The sequence below is a fragment of the Erythrolamprus reginae genome, chromosome 1 (assembly GCF_031021105.1).
Source record: "Erythrolamprus reginae isolate rEryReg1 chromosome 1, rEryReg1.hap1, whole genome shotgun sequence".
In the NCBI taxonomy this organism is placed as follows: Eukaryota; Metazoa; Chordata; class Lepidosauria; order Squamata; family Dipsadidae; genus Erythrolamprus; species Erythrolamprus reginae.
In genome coordinates, this window is record NC_091950.1 from 160,225,631 (window position 1) to 160,246,407 (window position 20,777).

Genomic DNA, 20,777 nt, shown 5'->3' on the forward strand with positions numbered 1-20,777 from the left:
TACCCAGGCCTGTCTGATTCAGTAATTAATAGTCACTCTATTCATTGGAGTGTTAATTAAATTGAAAATTTGCAATGCAAATGCATTTCAATCATATGGGAATATTTTAGTAGGTATCACAACATGCATTTCAATCATATGGGAATATTTTAGTAGGTATCACAACATTTAAGAGTGTGGATTATTTAAAAAAATAACAGAGTAATTAGCAATTATGATTCAAGGCTAAATTAGATAAACAGTAGGTTTTTGTGACCAACACCCAATTCTCTGCTGCAAACAGGAATTGCAAAAGGAGAGTTTCATATAAAAGTTGCATTCCAAAGCAATACGGGTACTTTTCATTCTTCCCTTCCCTTTCTTCTGTTTGTTCCATTGAACATTCTGTTGCTTTCTTGCCTCTAATCCCAAATAGGGGTAAAATGTTTTTATTTGTTGCATTGAATAACAATCAGGTATTAGTACACAAGAAAGATGTTTACTTTAGCTATTCTGTTTAGCATAATTATTAATCTACTCCTGTGTAAAAATAGCACACCAAACTGAGCATTTAAAAAAAAAACTTTTAAAAGGGCAGTAGCCAACAACTTTATATTATTTGCAAGAAAACTATGTCATCCAAACTAAGCTCAGTTCAGAAAAGATTTCATATTACTTTACTGAAATTTTACCATGGAGTAGAACCATATTGGGTTCAATCATTTTAACTAAAGGAAGACAAGGAAAAGAAGGTGGTGTTTTAATATTTAATTGAACAAGATTCTATAGAAGTGAGAGTTTTTGTCATTCTCCTTGTTACCGTTTTCAAAATACAGTATGTAGAATAGTTCACTGTATTAACCAGCAGAGGGCCTAATACTAAAGGGAACAAGGCATCCAAGTTCAATTTATTGGCATTCATGTTTTCAGATTTTTCTTCTGTGTCTCATTCATCCCATGGATGAAGATTATTAGCTGTAATGTGACCATTCTCAGTAAGATAGCCAGTAAATGAGGTTGTTAATTGAATCACAAAAACAAGTTAAACTTGTCCACCCTCATCACAGAAGTGTTAAACCTAGGAGGAAGCTACCAAGAGAAAAACCACAAAGTCTATAGAACATAATTCACAATGATGAATCATGAGGCCTAACAACCAGAGGTGAGCAAATAGTAGTTCTCTGGAAGTTCTTGAACTGTAAATTTTAGAGCCCTTAGCTTGGGCCAGATTTAATTTAGGACTGATATGTATCTGCCTTTCCTGACCGCTTTGTCTAAAACAGGGGTTCCAACATTTTGTACCTCAGGGACCACCAAAGTCCTAATTTTAAATCCCACAGACCTAATTCATAATTTTAAGTCCTGCAGATCTGTGGTGAAATCTAAAAATGTTCCGTTCTGTGGGCATTGCTTGGAAGTCAGGTGACCAGGTGGACATGGCCAACTTGTAAAATGTGGTCAAACTCACTTAACAATGCTCTTGCCTAGCAATCAAGATTTTGGGCTAGGGGCCAAGATTTCTCCATGGACCACCAAAATGTTCTTGTAGACCACCAGTGGTCCACAGTCCACAATGTCCAGTGGTCCGCAGGTCACTGGTTGGTGACCTGAGGTCTACAAACCATAAGATTTCCTCCCCAACTATACAGAAATTAGATGGTATCTTAATATTTGATGCGGTGAAGAATGGGAAAAATGAAGTAAGGAAAAAAATCTAGATCAATTGGGCCATTTGTCGATTAAATTAATGAAAGAACCAAAATAGATCATAATAGCTAGTTAATTTAATTTTAATTAACTCAACTTTGCAATTAAAATAAACTATTTTGGGATTTTTAAATTGCTAAAATTCTGCAAATCTTGTTGTTGTTGTTGCATTCCTGTTATCTGTTTTATCATCCTTTGGGAATGTTTAGCATTGTTTTTATTTATTTTTTAAAGGAAATTCAACAAAGGCATGGTCTGGCCAACTCCATTTCCTCATATTTGATCAAACCTGTCCAGAGGATTACAAAATATCAACTTTTATTAAAGGTACGCCATTGATTTTGTTGTTATTCTCATATGTATTTATGTACCTCATACTAAGGTCACTCAATAAACTGTTGTTAAGTCGACTACTTGGGATGTCCAAGATGATGTGGAAGGATTGACCATCTGGAGATTATGAGCCCCTGTGTTTCTTGCTCCTACTCTCTTCTCGTCACTCCTACATTGCTAGGATAACGCAGCTGCCAATCAAGCAGGACTATTGGGATGAGGCAGGGAAGAGGGAGAAGAAGAAGACAAGGTGGTTTGCTTGGGAACTCTGTGGCCACAAAGCTCATGAAGAAATGGAGCCAAAGCCCAGGAGTAAAACCAAAGGCTAGGTAACCCTGCTGAGAAAGAGGCAATAGGAAAAGAGGCAGCAGCTGAGAAAAATGAGTTTATTTCCTTCTCTCAAAGAAGTATCCAGTAAAAAGTCTTCAAGCCATTTTCCTCAACTGGAGCCAAGATTCAAAAGAGACAAAAAAGTCAAGAACAAAGAAGCTAAAAAGAGGAAGGAAAAAGTAACTTTGACAGAACGGAAATAAACTAAAAATGATTAAATGCAAACTGATTTCTTAAAAGAAAAAGACATGTAGCTGTATAAATAGTAGCAGTTCAGGGGTTTAGAAAACAGAAATATAATTGTCAGCAATAAAAAAATGTACATGAGGCATAGAATAGAAAGATATGAGAATATATATTTAATATGTAAAATTAAAGAATATTGTACAAATAAAGAGCACATAGAAAATAAAAACAGAAAATGGTTTTGTTAAGATTAATTTCTGAACTAGTTGAAGACGTTTATTAACTTATGATTCTTTTTCTAATTTGTAAGCTTTCCGTTTGTAAGATAAAAATATCTCCGCCACCTGTCCCCAGCCAATGAAGAAAGATGCAAACATCTAACCACCTAAATTTCAAATGCTTCAACCTGATTATTGGTGTCTCAAAAAAAAATCCACCCTGCAATAATTGGGGACAATGGTTGCCTTGAACTCAAGGAGACCTATTAGTGTTGCTAATGAAAAACTTACAACTATTTGTTTAGTGAATGTTCAAAGTTACCATGGCATTGAAAAGTGACTGATGACCATTTTTTCAGCACCTGTTGCAGCACCTCTGTGATAACGTGATCAAATTTTGGATGTTTGGCAACTGATTCATATTTATGATGGTTGTAGTGTCACGGGGTCATGTGATCACCTTTTGCAACCCTTTGACAAAGTCAATTGGGAAGCCAGATTTGCTTAACGACTGTGTTAGTAACTTAATAACTGCAATTATTCACTTAACAACTGTGGCTTTTATTTACTTTAGTAATGTAGAATTTATCATTGATGCTCACATTCATGGTGATTAGAATAATCCCTCTTCCCAACCTTCTTGCAAAGGCTTGGGTAAAAGACCATTTATCCTGGTTAGCTAAGCAGTACCTTAAGTATATCGTGTCAAAGTACCTTTTCCATGGAAATATTTAATTCCTTATCTGAGAAGATAACACTCTACTACACACTCTATAAAGTGGGAGTGTTGAATCAGACAGTTTTATTGTCCTCTTCACACAACTTGGCATTCACAATAATCCCTTAATTATGAAACTATTGCAGTTGTTCTAATAAGAGAATTTATCAGCGTTCAGTACCTAAGAACCCATAATTACAACATTGGATGTCATAGTTTCTGAAGTATATAAGAAGACAGTCAAGTATTTGACAATTGCCATAGCTATGAAGAAACTAACTTACATCCTACAAATGACTTGACTGCATGCAATCACAAGGAAACAAACTTATCCGGGGGTTTTGTTTTTGTTTTGTTTTGTTTTGTTTTGGCTATGCATTTTTTCAGGAGCTTTTAACATGCTGTGAAGAAGGAAAAGGAGAGCTCAAGGATGGTTTGGAAGTTATGCTCAGTGTTCCTAAGAAAGCCAATGATGCCATGCATGTAAGCATGCTGGAAGGTAAGTAAATATTAATCTGCCAGGAAAGAGAATGGACAGGCAGTAGTTATTATTATTATTATTATTATTATGTCAGTACAACACAACAAACGAGATCACTATGCTGGATTTTTTATTTCATCACCAGTCGGGCGCTTCCCAAGCACCTAGGACTGTGTGATGTAGCGGCGAATTATGTTTGCCGATCCCAGTAAAGCGGCCTTTTGCAATTGACAGATGGAGATTTTGTCAATTCCAATGGTTTTCAAATGTCCGCTGCCAAGTACCACTGGGACCACTTTCACGGGCTTATGCCAAAGTCGTTGCAGAGTCATTATTATTATTATTATTATTATTATTATTATTATTATTATTAATTAGATTTGTATGCCACCCCTCTCCGCAGACTCGGGGCAGCTCACAACAGTGATAAAAACAATATATAATGACAAATCTAATAATTAGAATCTAATTAGAATTATAAAATCTAATAATTAGAATCTAATTAACAAATCTAATAATTAGAATCTAATTAGAATTATAAAATTCATAAGGCTAATGTGTATTTGTCTGTTGTACTGATAACTATCAAGTAGCTAATAATAAATAACTCTGAAGAATAATAGAATAACAAACCTTGGAAGACATCTAGTCCACCCCCATGCTCAGGCAGGAACCCCTATACACGTGACGGTGAACCTATGGCACGTGTGCCACAGGTGGCACATGGAGCCATATCGGAGGACACACAAGATTTTGACCTATGTTAGCTCCAACACACATGTATGCACTGGCCAGCTGATTTTTGGCCTTGGGAAAGGCCATTTCACCCTCCAGACGCTTCAGGGAAAGTTCCCTAAAGCCCCGGAGGCAAAAAAAACCAAAACACAACCCAACGGTCAAACTGGAAGTTTGGAAAAAACACACCGTTGTGCTGTTTTTTGCACTCTGGCCAGAGGGTTCAGGGAAGCTTCCTGGAGTGCACAAAAATAGCACAATGGGCAAACCGGAAGTGCATTTTCCCAAACTTCCAGTTTCATCTACAAATGGTTGTCCAATCTCTTCTTAAAAAACATTCAGTATTGGAGCACCTTGCATCCAATTGCAAAAGAATCCTGCATCCAATTGCAAAAAGCATTAGGAATGTTAATGCCATGAACTGCATTACACATTCTTAGTGCCTTATTTTAAAAATACCTAAGTATGCCCTTACACATCTTCATTTTTTAAACTTTGTCCATTTTAAGGAAAATGTGAATCTTCCTTGGATACCAATTTGCTATTTTTCTCCCTCATTGGATAATTTATTTATGGACCTTTAATTCTTTTTTATTTATATTTGAGTTTACATCCAATTGCTCAAGAGCTGTTATTCCTTCACCATAAATCCGAGTCTCATCTGGTTGCACATTCCAAGCAGGTCCTCTGATATATAGAGACAGACCATTCTTCCATTGAGCTTAGTACTATCTAGCCATGGATTGAGTGTGGGCTTTTGAAACTAGTGTTGCAATGTGTGGGGTTTTTTTTTCATTTTTCTTTGTATTTCTCACAGGATTTGATGAAAATTTGGATGTTCAGGGAGAACTGATTCTTCAGGATTCATTCCAAGTATGGGATCCCAAATCTCTCATCCGGAAAGGTCGTGAGAGACATTTGTTCCTCTTTGAAATCTCTCTAGTTTTCAGCAAAGAGATAAAAGATTCTACAGGACACACTAAATATGTTTACAAGAACAAATTACTGGTAAGTCTGCAAGGATTTTTATAGGCTTCAGAAGGGGGGCTGGAGGATAAATCAAATTTTCTGTTGGATTCCACGTGATCACACTTTTCATTGATTCATTTTATTGTACTCTACTAAAGTAGGAATAATAATAATAATAATAATAATAATAATAATAATAATAATAATAACAACAATAACAACAACAACAACAATAACAACAGCAACAGATTTGGAAGGGACCTTAGAGATCTTCTAGTCCAACCCCCTTGTTAAGCAGGAAACCCAACACTACTTCAGACAAATGGTTATCCAACATCTTCTTAAAAACGTCTGTTGTTGGAGTATTCACAACTTCTGGAGCCAAGCTGTTCCACTGGTTAATTGTTCTAACTGTCAGGAAATTTCTCCTTAGTTCTAAGTTGCTCCTTGATTAGTTTCCACCCATTGCTTCTTGTTCTACCCTCGAGTGCTTTGGACAATAGGTTGAATCCCTCTTCTTTGTGGAAACCCTTGAGATATTGGAACACTGTTATCAGGTCTCCCCTGGTCCTTTTCATTAAGCTAGACATACCCAGTTCCTGCAACTGTTGGTTAATGGTTAATGGAGACACGAAAAGGCTAAACAATGTCTTTATTATTAAATTTGTAGTATAAAAATATACTTGGCCATTATAGGTGAACTCACACTGAGCATCATTTAAAAATTCATGAACATATCCATTTCATCCATCTCTTCTTTCCTTACAGACCTCAGAACTGGGAGTAACAGAGCATGTGGAAGGAGATCCATGCAAGTTTGCCTTGTGGTCTGGAAGGACTCCCTCTTCGGATAACAAAACAGTGTTAAAAGTAAGTCTCTAAAATTATTTTCCTCTGTCTCCAATGCTTTATCATTTTTTCTTCAGTAGAAGCATCTGGATCAATAATCACAACCTGGGTCCTTTCCCCATTCAATTGAACTTTTACAGAAATCCATTTCTGAGAAGCCCCCCGGCTGTTTTAAAAGGTGACAGCCGGACTGCGGGGCTTCCCAGCGGCCTCCTAAACCCGAACACCAAACCCGAGCGGCGGGGCTTCCCAGCGGCCTCCCGAACCCGAACTTTTGCCGAACTTCCAGGTTCGGCGTTCGGGAGGCCGCTGGGAAGCCCCACAGCCCGGCTGTCACCTTTTAAAACAGCCGGGGGGCTTCTCGGAGGCCTCCCAAATGCCGAACCCAGAAGTTTGGGTTTGGTGTTCGGGTTTAGGAGGCTGCTGGGAAGCCCCCCGGCTGTTTTAGAAGACGACAGCCGGGCTGCAGGGCTTCTCAGTGGCCTCCCAAACCCAAACTTTTGCCGAACTTCCGGGTTCGAGGTTCGGGAGGCCGCTGGGAAGCCCCGCCGCCCGGCTGTCACCTTTTAAAACAGCCGGGGGGCTTCTCAGCGGCCTTCCGAACGCCGAACCCGGAAGTTCGGGTTTGGCGTTTGGGTTCAGGAGGCTGCTGGGAAACCCCCCGGCTGTTTTAGAAGATGACAGCCAGGCTGTGGGGCTTCTCAGTGGCCTCCCGAACGCCGAACCCGGAAGTTCGGGTTTGGCATTCAGGTTCAGGAGGCTGCTGGGAACCCCCCCGGCTTTTTTAGAAGACGACAGCCAGGCTTCTCAGTGGCCTCCTGAACCCGAACTTTTGCCGTACTTCCGGGTTCGGCGTTCGGGAGGCTGCTGGGAAGGCCCCCCCCCCCACTGTTTCAAAAAGCGACAGCCGGGCGCGGGGCTTCCCAGCGGCCTCCTGAACCCAAACTTTTGCCGAACTTCTGGGTTCAGCGTTCGAGAGGCCGCTGGGAAGCCCCGCTGCCCGGCTGTCACCTTTTAAAACAGCTGAAGGGCTTCTCAGCGGCCTCCCAAACGCCAAACCCGGAAGTTCGGGTTTGGCGTTTGGGTTCAGGAGGCTGCTGGGAAGCCCCCCCGCTGTTTCAAAAAGTGACAGCCAGGTGGCGGGGCTTTGCGGTGGCGGTGGCGGCGGCAGGTTCGTAAGAAGAAAAAAGTTCGTAAGAAGAGGCAAAAATTTTCTGAAACCCGGGTTCGTATCATGAGGTACCACTGTACAATGTCCCCTCTGTAAGCATATTATACATATTACATATGGGTGTGTGTATACTGCATTGGGTTGGGTTGGGTTATATTATACCTCACACACACAATACATCTATTACTTTAACTTTATCTACCTTTCTTTTACTAGCAATGCACATGACCTTTGGCTGTCTTATCAGGAAAACTTATCAGGCAAATGAATGAAAGCAATTTTTGAAAAGAAGCAAAATACAGGGCCCTACTTGAGAAATACTGTAATTCTATCTTCTGCCTTTTCTGGTCAACTGTTTAGGCAACTAGTATTGAAACCAAACAGGAATGGATTAAAAATATCCGGGAAGTGATACAAGAAAGGATGATACATTTAAAAGGAGCTTTGAAAGAGCCAATCCAGCTCCCCAAAACCCCAGCTAAGCAAAGGAACAACAGTAAGAGGTAATCTTAATTGCCCCGTGAATGTTATAAAACAACTATTTTGTCTTGTTCTAATCTACACTATAAATGTAGTCTGGATTTAAACCATTGTTTGTTGAATAACAATATAAATAAGACTACACACACAAAAAAAACCCCAAAACCAGATCATATCTTAGTTCTAAATGCAAAATACACCAGTATGATTCTGTAGATTGATTGTATATAAATTATATTTATTGTGTTGAATTCATAAACTTCCTCTATAAGAGCTAACATCATGCAATTTGTAGAACAAGCTTGGATTTCCCGAGAAGTGCTTGGTGGATATAATAGATTTTAGCGTATAAAAAGTGAGATAATATTTAGTCAGATCTATCTGTCTGTCTGTCTCTCGCTTGCTCTACCTACCTACCTACCTACCTACCTATCTATCTATCTATCTATCTATCCATCCATCTATCTGGATCCAGATTACTGTATATACTTTATTTTGGTAGGATTAAAATTGTGTTAAATCAATGGCCCATGACTACTTACACATAAAGAGATGTTAAGCTTCCCTAGAAGTCATTGTATTAATAGTCTTTATTAATTAAATTAAATTAAATTAGATTAGATTATTGATAACCTACTTTACAAGATTCATGTTTTCTAAAAATATTTAAAGGGGTTCTAGCATTGAAGCTCCTTGCAATAGCATCCTAAAACAGAAATTGGAATGAAGGGTGGAAAATACTGTATAGGGTTTCAAATTATCGGAAATATTTTAAAAGAAGATTAAATTAGTTTGTTCCTATTTTATATTTTTCAAAGTTTGATAGTTTCATCATTTAAACCACAGAACACATGAAAATCGAGGAATTGACATCAGTTTTGCAAAACAGCTAGACTATAATTTAGATGGCTGGGTTTGGTTAAGTGAGAAATCCAAGCAGAACAGGTCATTGGCCTGCCACATTCATTATGGAGTTATTTTGAGATATGTTGCTGTCACTATATAAGCCGGGAATAGACAGTTTTAAAGAGCAAAAGTGGTTATTATACACTAACCTCACGGTAGAGATGACATCAGCATCCGAAATTACAGACTAAGTTGTAACACATGTGTGATCAGCTGAACAACTTCTTCTTCACACTGTGCCTGGACACTTTTCAAATTCATTCAAAAAATTTCTTCTTGTTTTTTTCCTCTGTAGAGAGGGAGGAGACGATGCCGACAGCCAAGGAGATGGGAGTAGTCAGCCTGACACGATTTCAATTGCATCCAGGACTTCTCAGAATACAGTAGACAGTGATAAGGTAGGATTTATTCTTGAAAATCTGACACCTCTAAAATACAGAACAACAGGTGAGACACAAAAAGTAAGCAGCATTTCTTCAGAGAATTAGGTGCCCCGTGTTGTTAGTAACAATAGCTGAGAAATAAACCTATAGATTGTGTCATATGCCAGTTGTCACATATAATGTATATTTCTAAGTGGCTGTCTACTCCACTTTCTGCAACGATAGGCATACAGGAAAAATCAGTTGTGCATAGGTTGAAAACCTGGGTAATTTTTTATTTGTGTGGGTGAGAATGGGAAATGTTTTTAAAATAATATCTTTAAGAGAAATCACTAATATTCAGTGTGATATGTATGCTGACCTTCACAAGAAACAATGCTCAAGTGTCTTTCACGTTTTATTGGAACACATACTGTTTCTGAACAAAGATAGGCAGGATGGCAGAAAAAGAACAGAGAGTCACTGGCAAATTAGGAAGTTAGCTTGACTACAGAGAAGTCATGGCAAAACCACAATGTTTTGGTCTTGTTTGTTCCGGTGAAGCTGCCAGTCATCCCATTGGACAATTTGCTATCTTCATTTGGTTTTAAAGTTATGACTGATGAGCTGTGGATGCTATGCATGCTGGAGATTTGTGCTATGGTAGCCCCATTTGCATTTTCAGAAAGCAGAACTCAGAAGACACAGCACAGTTTTGTGTGACTGTTTTGTGTGTGTGTGTGTTTGCTGCAAGCACAGTGACACAAAGCTTTCCAGAGAAAATTGGAAGGCCTTGGGGGAGGTTGAGAAAGAATTTGGCTACTCAGCTCCAGGAGCAGAGCTTGGTACAGATGGACTTATTTTATTTTTATTTATTTATTTTTAATTTATTTTGTCCAATACACAATAATACACAATGAAGGTTATAGAGGAAGTAGTAGAGAAGAAATACGAGATATAGGAGAGACTATAGGACAGGGGACGGAAGGCACTCTAGTTCGCTTATGTACGCCCCTTACTGACCTCTTAGGAATCTGGAGAGGTCAACTGTGGATAGTCTAAGGGTAAAATGTTGGGGGTTAGGAGATGATACTATAGAGTCTGGTAAGGAGTTCCACGCTTCGACAACCTGATTACTAAAGTCATATTTTTTACAGTCAAGTTCGGAGTGGTTAATATTAAGCTTGAATCTGTTGTGTGCTCTTGTGTTGTTGTGGTTTATTAGCTTTTCGAAGCTAATTTTCAAGGGAGCAGACTATCAGTTGTGAAAACTGGTGTGCATTTTAAAATAGGGGGCCCAGGGTATAGAATCCAAATTGCATTGTAGAATGATGAAGACATTGTTGGGATGAACTAGAAGGCAAGAATTTTCATTTGCTGTAATTTTTTGCTGTAGTTTTTTTCCCCTCCCTCTCTCCACTCCATAACTTACATTTCATGTGTTTCAGATTAAATTTTCATTTGATATCTGGCTTGAGGTTACTTTCAAAAGGAACAAAGATATAAAGCTTTATTGCCTGTATAAATATTCTGTGTGTGGGATATTTGGAAATGGCATTGATGATAATGCTAAGTCATGTTCTCTATTTGGAGAACCAGTCTGGGTTACAGGAATAAGTCTTAAATGAGTAATTTATACAGTATTTCTAAATTGCACAAATAATATCTTCCTTGTAGATATATGCCAGTATAATTGGTTTCTTTCTCAAATAAAATGTGAATGGTATTATTTTTTGTAGTCAATAGGCTCAGCAAATACATGGATCATGTGCAGTCTGAAAACATCCTGTTCTTATTTGAGCCCATTTTTCTATTTACTTTGTTTTTATGATTGGATATAAATAATCTCATTAATTATGTTGCTTGCACAATACCTGTATTTTCATTTAAGAAATAGTCAAGGCTTTAGAAAAGCAACTGCAAGCAGCATTCACAAAGGAGATCAAAACAACTAAGTGCAGCAAAATTAAAATCTTTTTTTGCAGGAGAGGCGGAGTAATGACACAGACACAATGAGCTGGATTTAAAACTGGGTCATTTTTATTAAAATAAATTTGCATAATTTATTTTAAATAAATTAGCATAATTAGCATAATTAACTATAACTCTAACAAGGACCCGCAGGATCAAACAATTACTTCCGGGGTGGAAAATGACATATAATAAACTTCCGGGGCAACTTATGGGCGTAGCTCCATGCTAATCTAGGTGAGGGACCACTCCCTCACCTGAGACCTTGCCATGCACTTGCATGTGGGAGGTCCCGCCAGCTAACCCCTACAAGGGGAATTACATGGGCGAGACCCAAAGACAGGTTCCCCCCAACTGCTCAGGCCGTCAAAACCACAAGCCTTTGGAGAGAACCTGTCAATCATCCCCAAAGATGCCCAACGGAGAACACGCAGTTGCTAAACCACCACCCAGTTTTCCGACTCTAACCTGCCTACCCAAATGACCAAAGGTAAGCCAAATAACCTAAAACAGGTGCAAGCACCCCCTAACCGCTTATCCGTCTCCGCAGTGTGGAATAGGCGAAAAAACGGTCCTTGCTAAATGCCAGGGCCGCCAAAAATTCCTATTCGGCCCCGTAGGGCGACCCCAAGTGGCACACTGTAAGATAGGGAGGGCAGGCGGGTGTCTGCTGCACGATGTCCAGGTGAAAAGGCTGATTCCGAGCCTGCCAGCCCTTTTATAGGGCTTGCAGGCCCCGCCCGGACACATTACTGATCAGGCCACTCTGGCCTGATCATCGGCCGAGATCTCGTGAAGTCTCGCGAGATCTCGGCCGAAAACCAAGATGGCGGCTCCGCTGAGTGCCTGTGTGTCCCTGGCCTCCAGCAAAAGGCACCGGGGGTTGAAGACCACCAGCGCTAATGTGTATGCAGTACACATACACACACAAACACACAGTTTAGACCATAGCCTGTTTTCACCCCTCTGTGGATTGCTATTTTCACAGCCAAAGACTGTTGTCTTGATTTGTGCATATTTCAGATATAAGTAAAGCAATTGGTTTATTCCTATCACTTCACTCCTATCCATTTTCAGCAGAATAGGGGAGACTTCCCTCATTCAGAATGCTGCAGCAAGCGTAAATTTGGCCTCTGTGATTTTCCATTTATTCTTCCTCAATCAACACCTCAGTTGCCAGGCAACATTATTGATGCAACTAAATCCTGACTTTCCAGATTCTTAACCCTTCATTCAGGAATTGTCTTACTGGCAGAAATGTCCCAGAGACAGTATAGCAAGATTAGCTCCATTGCCAGGAATAAGAATGAAGGAACCAGAAACAAGCCGTTACCCTTGCCCACAGCAACATATAGAAATAAAAATCTCATCCAAGTCTGTGCTCCATGGTTTAAATTCTAGACTTTTTTCTTCTTGCCTTTCTAAATCAAAAGCTTGACCACAATCACAATTCTCATTAGCATGGAAATCATTTGTTCCTGCCTCATCGGCTTCCTTTATTCTAGTACATTTCCACTTTTGCAGTAACATAACAACATAACATAACATAACATCTCCGACAGGCTGGCCAAACCAGGTTGAGAGTAGCTGTTGGGTCATTGACCTTCGGTGAGATAGGGACTTGTCTATCCTGAGAATGTGAAGACAGATTCTGGTGGACTGAGTGGATGAACTCTACTAGATTAGGACAAAAGTCATGAAGGTGGGCTCTGCAAACGATGTGGTATACTAAGAGTACGGCAATACAGTGATCCCCCGCTCGTTGCGAGGGTTCCGTTCCAGGACCCCCCCGCAACGAGCGGGTTTTCGCGAAGTAGCGCTGCGGAAGTAAAAACACCATCTGCGCATGTGCAGATGGTGTTTTTAACTTCCGCAGTGCTAGCGAGGAGCCGAAGATTGGGGGCGGCGCGGCTGCCGACATGGGGGGCTCGCTAGCACCCCCCCGAACCCCCAACCCGGGTTTGGGGGGGTGCTAGCAAGCCCCCCATGTCGGCGGGGATGTTTTAAAACACCCGTGCGGCTTTCCAATGAGTCCCGAAGACAAACGCGGAAGTTTGCCGTTTGTCTTCGGGACTCATTGGAAAGCTCCGATCGTTTTAAAACAGTTGCGCCGTTCTCCGCTGACTCCTGGCGAACTTCCCCGCTTTAGGAGTCAGCGGAGAACAGCGCGCCTGCTTGGCTTCCCTCGCCAGCGCAGCCAACGTGCGCTACGATCTTCCGGGCGAGCCAGGCTCAGTGACGGAAGGCAGCCGCTTGGCCCGGGATGCTGGGCCGAGAGGAGCTGGGCTTGATCCGCTGAGCCTGGCTGGCCCGGAAGATCGTAGCGCGCGTTGGCTGCAGCGGCGAGGGAAGCCAAGCCGGCAGCAATGTCGCCGCCGCTGCAGCCAACGCGCGCTACGATCTTCCGGGCCAGCCAGGCTCAGCGGATCAAGCCCGGCTCCTCTCGGCCCAGCATCCCGGGCCAAGCGGCTGCCTTCCGTCACTGAGCCTGGCTCGCCCGGAAGATCGTAGCGTGCGTTGGCTGCAGCGGCGGCGACATTGCTGCCGGCTTCACTTCCCTCGCCGATGCAGCCAACGCGCGCTACTATCTTCCGGGCGAGCCAGGCTCAGTCATGGAAGGCCGCTGCTTGGCCCGGGATGCTGGGCCGAAAGGAGCCGGGCTTGAAGATCGCAGCGCGCGTTGGCTGCGGTGGCGAGGGCTTGCGATGGAGGGTGGAGGAAGCGGCCATGGGAGGGCGAGCTGCCTCAGGGAGGAGGATCGGGCAGGACCAGGTGGGGGCTGGAATTTCTCCGCTGGGAAGAAGCGGCCAGGGCGAAGGGCGGGCGAGCGGTGAAGGGCGGGCGAGCGGGTGCTGGGGAGGGCTTCTCGCCCTCCCGCCAGCAAGAGGGGGAGCGAACGACGTGGGCGGGCGAAGGGCGGGCGGCAGCGAGGAGTTTGCGTGGGCGGTGGGGAAACTCCTCGCTGATGCCAGCAAGAGGGGGAAGACCCAGGGAAGCCGCCCAGCAGCTGATCTGCCGGGCGCCATCTACGCATGCGTGCCCATAGAAAAAAGGCCACGCATGCGTAGATGGTATTTTGACTTCCGGGTTCAAAATTCGCAAATTACCCTGTTTGCAATGGTTGGGGACGCAATAACCGGGGGATCACTGTACAGTGATCCCTCGATTTTCGCGATCTCGTTCTTCGCGAAACGCTATATCGCGATTTTTCCCACCCGATGACGTCACTCTCTTCCTTCCTTTCTCATCTTTCTCTCTCTCTCTCTTTCTCTATCTTGCTTCTTCCTCTCTCACACTCTCTTCCTCCCTCTCTCATCTCTTTCTTTCCTTCTCTCTCTTTCTCTATCTCTCCCCCTCTTGCTGGCGGGCGGCGAGCGGGCGGCGGGCGGGCAGCAGGCGGGCGGGGGCATCAGCGAGGAAGACCCAGGGAAGGTTCCTTCGGCCGCCCAGCAGCTGATCTGCTCGGCAGCGCAGCAAGGAGCCGAATTGGGGTTTCCCCTTTGCGTGGGCGGCTGGGAAACCCCGATCTTCGTCTGCTCGCTGCTGCTGCACTGCCGAGAAGATCAGCTGCTGGGCGGCCGCAGCAGCAGCGAGCAGACGAAGATCGGGGTTTCCCCGCCACCCACGGAAAGGGGAAACCCCGATTCGGCTCCTCGCTGCGCTGCTGAGCAGATCAGCTGCTGGGCGGCCGAAGGAACCTTCCCTGGGCCTTCCCCGCCGCCCACGCAAACTCCACCATCTGCGCATGCGCGGCCATGAAAAAAAGGGCGCGCATGCGCAGATGGTGTTTTTACTTCCGCAACCCTACATCGCGAAAAATCGATTATCGCGAGGGGTCTTGGAACGGAACCCTCGCGATAATCGAGGGATCACTGTAATCAAATTTATATTCTATTTCTATATAAAAAGGGGTTATTGGTATCCGTTTCTGGAGTCCATTAAATGTCATTAGAATGAGCTATAGAATAATGGTCGGGGGGGTTGGTTTTTTTGTTTAAAGAAGATTTAAAAAATAGTTTCTCAAACTATTAATTTGAAGCAGCAGGAAGTCATTTCTTCAGATTTAGTTGGCTGAGAGTTAGAATGGGCATGAGTGAGAATAAATTCTCCTGTTGCTATTGAGTTTTTTCACTATTTATATACGCAAATAATCCACAATGTGAGCCAGAAGTATAAATTTAGATTATGGCCATCTGCTTTTAAACAGAGTTTAACCAGCAGCTTCCTGAATGTGCAATGCCACCTTATGACCCACCTCCCATTTATCCACATAAAACTACTAATGTGATTTGCCCCCATCTCCCAGCATGTGCTTCAGTTGAGTGTGATGCCTGAAAGCGTTGATCATCAAAGCATTTGCTTGGGTGGAAGGCAACATGTACAAATGAATCAATAATACAGCAGTTCGATTCTTGCTTCCTACACTCAACACTTATGAGAAACGCTGTTTTGACATTGCCTCATTTGGGTCTTTGTGTTAGATGGGAGAGCTAGTTGCTTTCAGTGTGAAGTTTACCCTTCTAATTGCAATAATTTGGGTTTGAATGATCCTACGTGTTTCCACCTAGAGGGACAGTATGTGCGTGAATAGTAACTTGAGAGAGGTTTTTTTAAAATATCTTTTTAAAAAAATCATTGCTACGTGCTAGAAGTTAAGGGAATGTTGCAGGAGAGCCTGCTGAATCTTTTATTTGTCTGGTTTATCTGCTATTCCTTCAATATATTCCTGCAGATCATAAAAAGTCAAGATGAACAATGTCGGTTTTTTATTCTGTAGCTAGTTTCATGCTGTGAATAGTATGCAGAATACATTTCAATGAAACGTGAGAGAAGAGAGGGCAGGTGCTTGGGTTGATTTTGCAGAAACAAAGATGGGAAGATACAGAAGATGTAATGGAAGGTGAGAAAAACTGCATTAGATATTGATGTGTTATGTCCTCTCCCGGCCATATTTATTCAATTAGTTTCTTCACTAGTCTAAACACGATGCCGCTGACCTTGAGGTGTGCTAATGGAAACCCAATTTCTGACAAAAATTAGACTGATTAAAAGGAAAAGTATAAACACATCACAAATATGTTTAGCGGGTAACAATGACAATAGCACTTAGACTTATATACCGCTTCACAGCGCTTTTTACAGCCCTCGCTAAGCGGTTTACAAGTCAGCCTATTGCTCCCATCCCCTGTCCTATTGTCTCTCCTATATCTCATATATCATATCTACTATTCTTCTATTCTAATCCTCTTATACTACTCTCATAATATCCTTCTATTCTCCAATTGATATACTCTATTTCTAAATGTTCACTTCTATTCTTTCTCTAATATACTCGAGTATAACCTCTATAACCTTTATTGTGTATTATTGTGTATTGGACAAAATAGATAAATAAATAAATAAAATTTTAAAAATATTATGCACCAAGACAAATTCCTTGTGTGTCCAATCACACGTGGCCAATAAAAATTCAACTCTATCCTATCCTATTCAATGGTAGGCTTGCCTTTCAGAACAAAAGAATGGAATCTTTGTTTGGATTCCTATTCAGATATTTTACCCATACCTGCAATGAAAACCAGGAAAAGATTGGAATTTTGTCAACAAACATGTAATCCTTGACTTATTTATTTATTTATGGCCACAATTGAGCCCAAAATTTATGTTGCTAAGTAAAATATTTGTTAGCTGAATTTTGCCCCATTTTACAATCTTTCTTGCTACAGTTGTTAGTGAATCGCTGCAGTTATTCATTTAGTAACTAAACTTAATTTAGTAATTTAGTAGTTAATTTAGTAATAAAAAAGGTAAGTGAATCTGGTTGCCCCATTGACTTTGCTTATCCCAAAGGAGATCACATGGCCCTGGGAAACTGCAATTGTCATAAATATGAACTAGTTGCCAAACTGAATTTTGACCAAAAGGTCAGCAAATCAGGATGTTGAATTTAGGGCATTCAGTATAACAATCTTGGGTTGATCAAAAGATTGAAAGTGTCAAACCTCTTGAATGAAAATGCCAATGATATACTGTGGTAAAAGTTTATTAAGAAAAACTTCAGCGATGTTAATTGCATACCTTTAAAAGGTCATTTCTAATTACTGCACTCCCCCCCCCCAAAAAAGCCAAATTTGATCTAAAGGAATAAGATCTTGTAGACATGGTCATGTATGAAGTATAAGCCATAAAACGATTTTATAATAACCACCAGACCCCTGTGACAATCATTAAGTGTTGTACCACATGATTCTTGAAAATTTGTATTTTATTTTATGTACACTGAGAGCATATGCACCAAGACAAATTCCCTGCGTGTCCAATCACACTTGGCCAATAAAGAATTCTATTCTATTCATTCTATTCTATTCTATTCTATTCTATCTGATCTTCAGTTGGTCCATTTCATGCTTCAGTCACCATCTAACTTAGTTCCTACATAGCTATGTTAACTTTTCCTTCTGTCCAGGTATCACTGAATATTTTAACAAAAATAATAAATGAAAGATTTTTAACAAAGTTATGAGGACAGAAATATTGAATATGCATGTAGTGAATACACTTCTTCTATTGCAGGGCACATGATCTTATCAATAAGTCTAAAACACAGTTTCTAATTTAAATTTACAATATTTACAGATTTTAAATTAGAGCGCTGTAGTTAGAAAGATGTAATTATTACTTTGAATAGTAATAGGTCACACTGTTCTTATAGCTGGTCATTTTGTCCTCTTTTCATAGCCTATGTATCGTTTTATAAGCCTTTACTTCTGTATATATCCAAGCTACATTTATTTGCCAATGAAGATAACACTTTATATATTTGAGAATAAAATCTCATTTAAACAGTTTTTACAATGCTTACACTATATGTTTTAGATGACTCCTGTAGGAGTACAGATAGTCCTTGACATCCAGCCAAAATGGAGTCTGCCCATTTGCAACTCAAGATGGTTGTTAAACGAGGTATACATGTGACCTTGAGGCACCTATACTCTGCTTAATGACCCCCATCCCTCCTCTTCCCAGTGGGGTCATTTAACAGAGTATAGATGCCTCAGAAGTGGTAGAAACCCTGGGGGAGAGGGTCTAGTGTAGGCCCAGGCCACCAGCTTCATGATCCCCGAAGCTTCTCCTATCCTCTAAGGCAGTGTTTCCCAACCTTGGCAACTTGAAGATATCTGGACTTCAATTTCCAGAATTGAATTGAATCCAGATATCTTCAAGTTGTCAAGGTTGGGAAACACTGCTCTAAGGCTTCCAGCAGACATGGTTGGTAAATCCACAGTAACTGAATTTAAACATGCCTGGGATAAACATATATCCATTGTAAGATAAAATAGAGGAGATAGTATAAGGGCAGACTAGATGGACCATGAGGTCTTTTTCTGCCGTCAGTCTTCTATGTTTCTATGTTTCTATGTGCAGTGGAGCTGAGCTGGTCAACAGCTTGCATGCCTGCAGAGAGGGCTCCATTGCCCATTTGTGGCATGCATGCCATAGCTCAGTGATGGCAAACCTATGGCACAGGTGCAACAGGTGGCACCTGGAGCCATATCTCCTGCCATGCGAGCTGTTGCCCTAGCTCAGCTTCAATGTGCATGTGTGTGCTGGCCAGCTGATTTTTGGCTCACATGGAGGCTGTGAGAGGGGATTTTTGACTTCCAGAGAGCCTCTGAGAGGATGGGGGCTTCCCCTGGCTCCAGGGAAGCCTTTGGAGCTTGAGTTGGGTGAAACACAAGCCTACTGGGCCCACCAGAAGTTTGGAAACAGGCCATTTCCAGCCTCCAGAGTGCCTCTGAGAGACAGGGGAAGCTGTTTTTGCCCTCCCCGGGCATTGAACGATGGGTGTGATCACTTGTGCATGCATAATAGCGCACACCCATGCACTTTCAGCACTCGAGGGGAAAAAGGTTCACCATCACTGCCATAGGTTCTCCATCACAGCTCTAAGCTATCCTATGTTCTAAATTTGGGTCCCCCCAGGTCCCACACTTTCTCCCAACTTGTTTATGCTCTGAATCAGGGAATAAATATATGCTTTTCTATTACAAAGAAATAATGTTGTTTTACTGAAGGCTATATGAGAAAATCCTTTGTGAAATAATTTTATCAATGAAATCCACTGATTTATTCTGTAGCAGCTATTGTACATAGAGTGGCAAGGTACAGTACTTGTAAAAGTTAAAGGCTTTATCAAACAGTATATTTTCAAATGTACTTAATAGTTAGCCAGAATTTCAATTTCAGCTTTGATTGCAGATTCTTTTGTTAATCATTTCTACACCAGCTTACTCACCCATAAGATTTGTTCAGAAGAAATTCATACAAAGGTAACGTGTTAGGTAAACTTCCTGGTAAGACATAGGCAGGTTTACTGGGATATTTTTTTCACTTGGAGTAGATTTAGATCCAAATAAAATGGTAGACAGTATTGCAGCATAAAAAATGTGTAATTATTCCTCAAAAATAAAGATATATATAATAGAATGTAATAGGGTATTTCCTCCCACTCCCCCAGCCTAGTTTTCCTGTCTATTTATTTTGTCTATAGTATTAGTTTAGTGCAGATATTGAAAAGACTGGAAACAATCAAAATGCTTGAATGGATCAAATATCCTTAGCTACCCAATGTCTTGTCACTCAGACTTCTTGAAAAAAAGTCATATTAAAAATTAATATCCTCATCAAATCTCTCCTTCATTTAAGCATCCTCTCTACAATGTTAAAAGTCATGTTTGTGGAGTATCTGCTACTACAAATAATTGCTTCTATGACATCTGCAAATCACAAGATAATGCTGTAGAACATGTGATCTTGCTGTAAGCAGAGTGGTTGTCTCTGAAATCGTAGCTCCTAGCGCAGAAGTGGCAGAGATGGTACAAAGTCTTTCTTCAGAAATGATAGCGAAGTACAAAATAAACATATTAAACTTCATTAAGCAATCGGACAAGGAATAGGTGGCAGAGAAAAAGGAAAAGAAATAGAAGCAGTTTCAGTTTTGCCTTCAGTTCAAGGAAGCTCCTGCCAACAAAGAAGCAAAATGTTAAAATGGATAGGTTTGAAGCAATCAAAGCAGATCAAAAGAGTGAGTATAACCTGAACCCCCTTTCTTTTTTTCGATATTGTGTCTCACATTGGATAAAAATCCTACTCGTGACATAGCCAGCTACTAAAATAGCTATTAAATCTCAGTCAGAAAGCATACTGTTGCAATTCATTGGTTTGACTGGGAGAGAGGAATATAGTTTATTTTCTGTTGAGAAAGCTAGATTATATTTTGTTTATATTTAAAAACCTTTATGAAGGTTTGTTTTTTTAACTGAAAGATCATTTGTGAAAATACACTACTGTAGTACTTTGCTTTCCTGCAGAAAAAGTTTTA

At 41.1% G+C, this 20,777-nt stretch overlaps 1 protein-coding gene across 6 annotated transcripts in view; it reads left to right on the top strand.

Moving 5' to 3' along the window:
- Positions 1–20,777, top strand: part of LOC139155638 (kalirin) — a 292,637-nt gene that overhangs the window by 115,032 nt on the left and 156,828 nt on the right. For 4 of the 6 annotated variants that reach the window (XM_070730868.1, XM_070730921.1, XM_070730856.1 and 1 more), the window contains exons 22-27: positions 1,921–2,013; positions 3,859–3,970; positions 5,505–5,695; positions 6,425–6,526; positions 8,037–8,179; positions 9,358–9,460. In XM_070730868.1, the coding sequence (XP_070586969.1) occupies positions 1,921–2,013; positions 3,859–3,970; positions 5,505–5,695; positions 6,425–6,526; positions 8,037–8,179; positions 9,358–9,460 (744 nt within the window). Of the gene's footprint in view, positions 1–1,920; positions 2,014–3,858; positions 3,971–5,504; positions 5,696–6,424; positions 6,527–8,036; positions 8,180–9,357; positions 9,461–20,276; positions 20,481–20,777 lie in introns of those variants that run through there. The other 2 variants (XM_070730878.1, XM_070730887.1) reach the window with 1 other exon arrangement.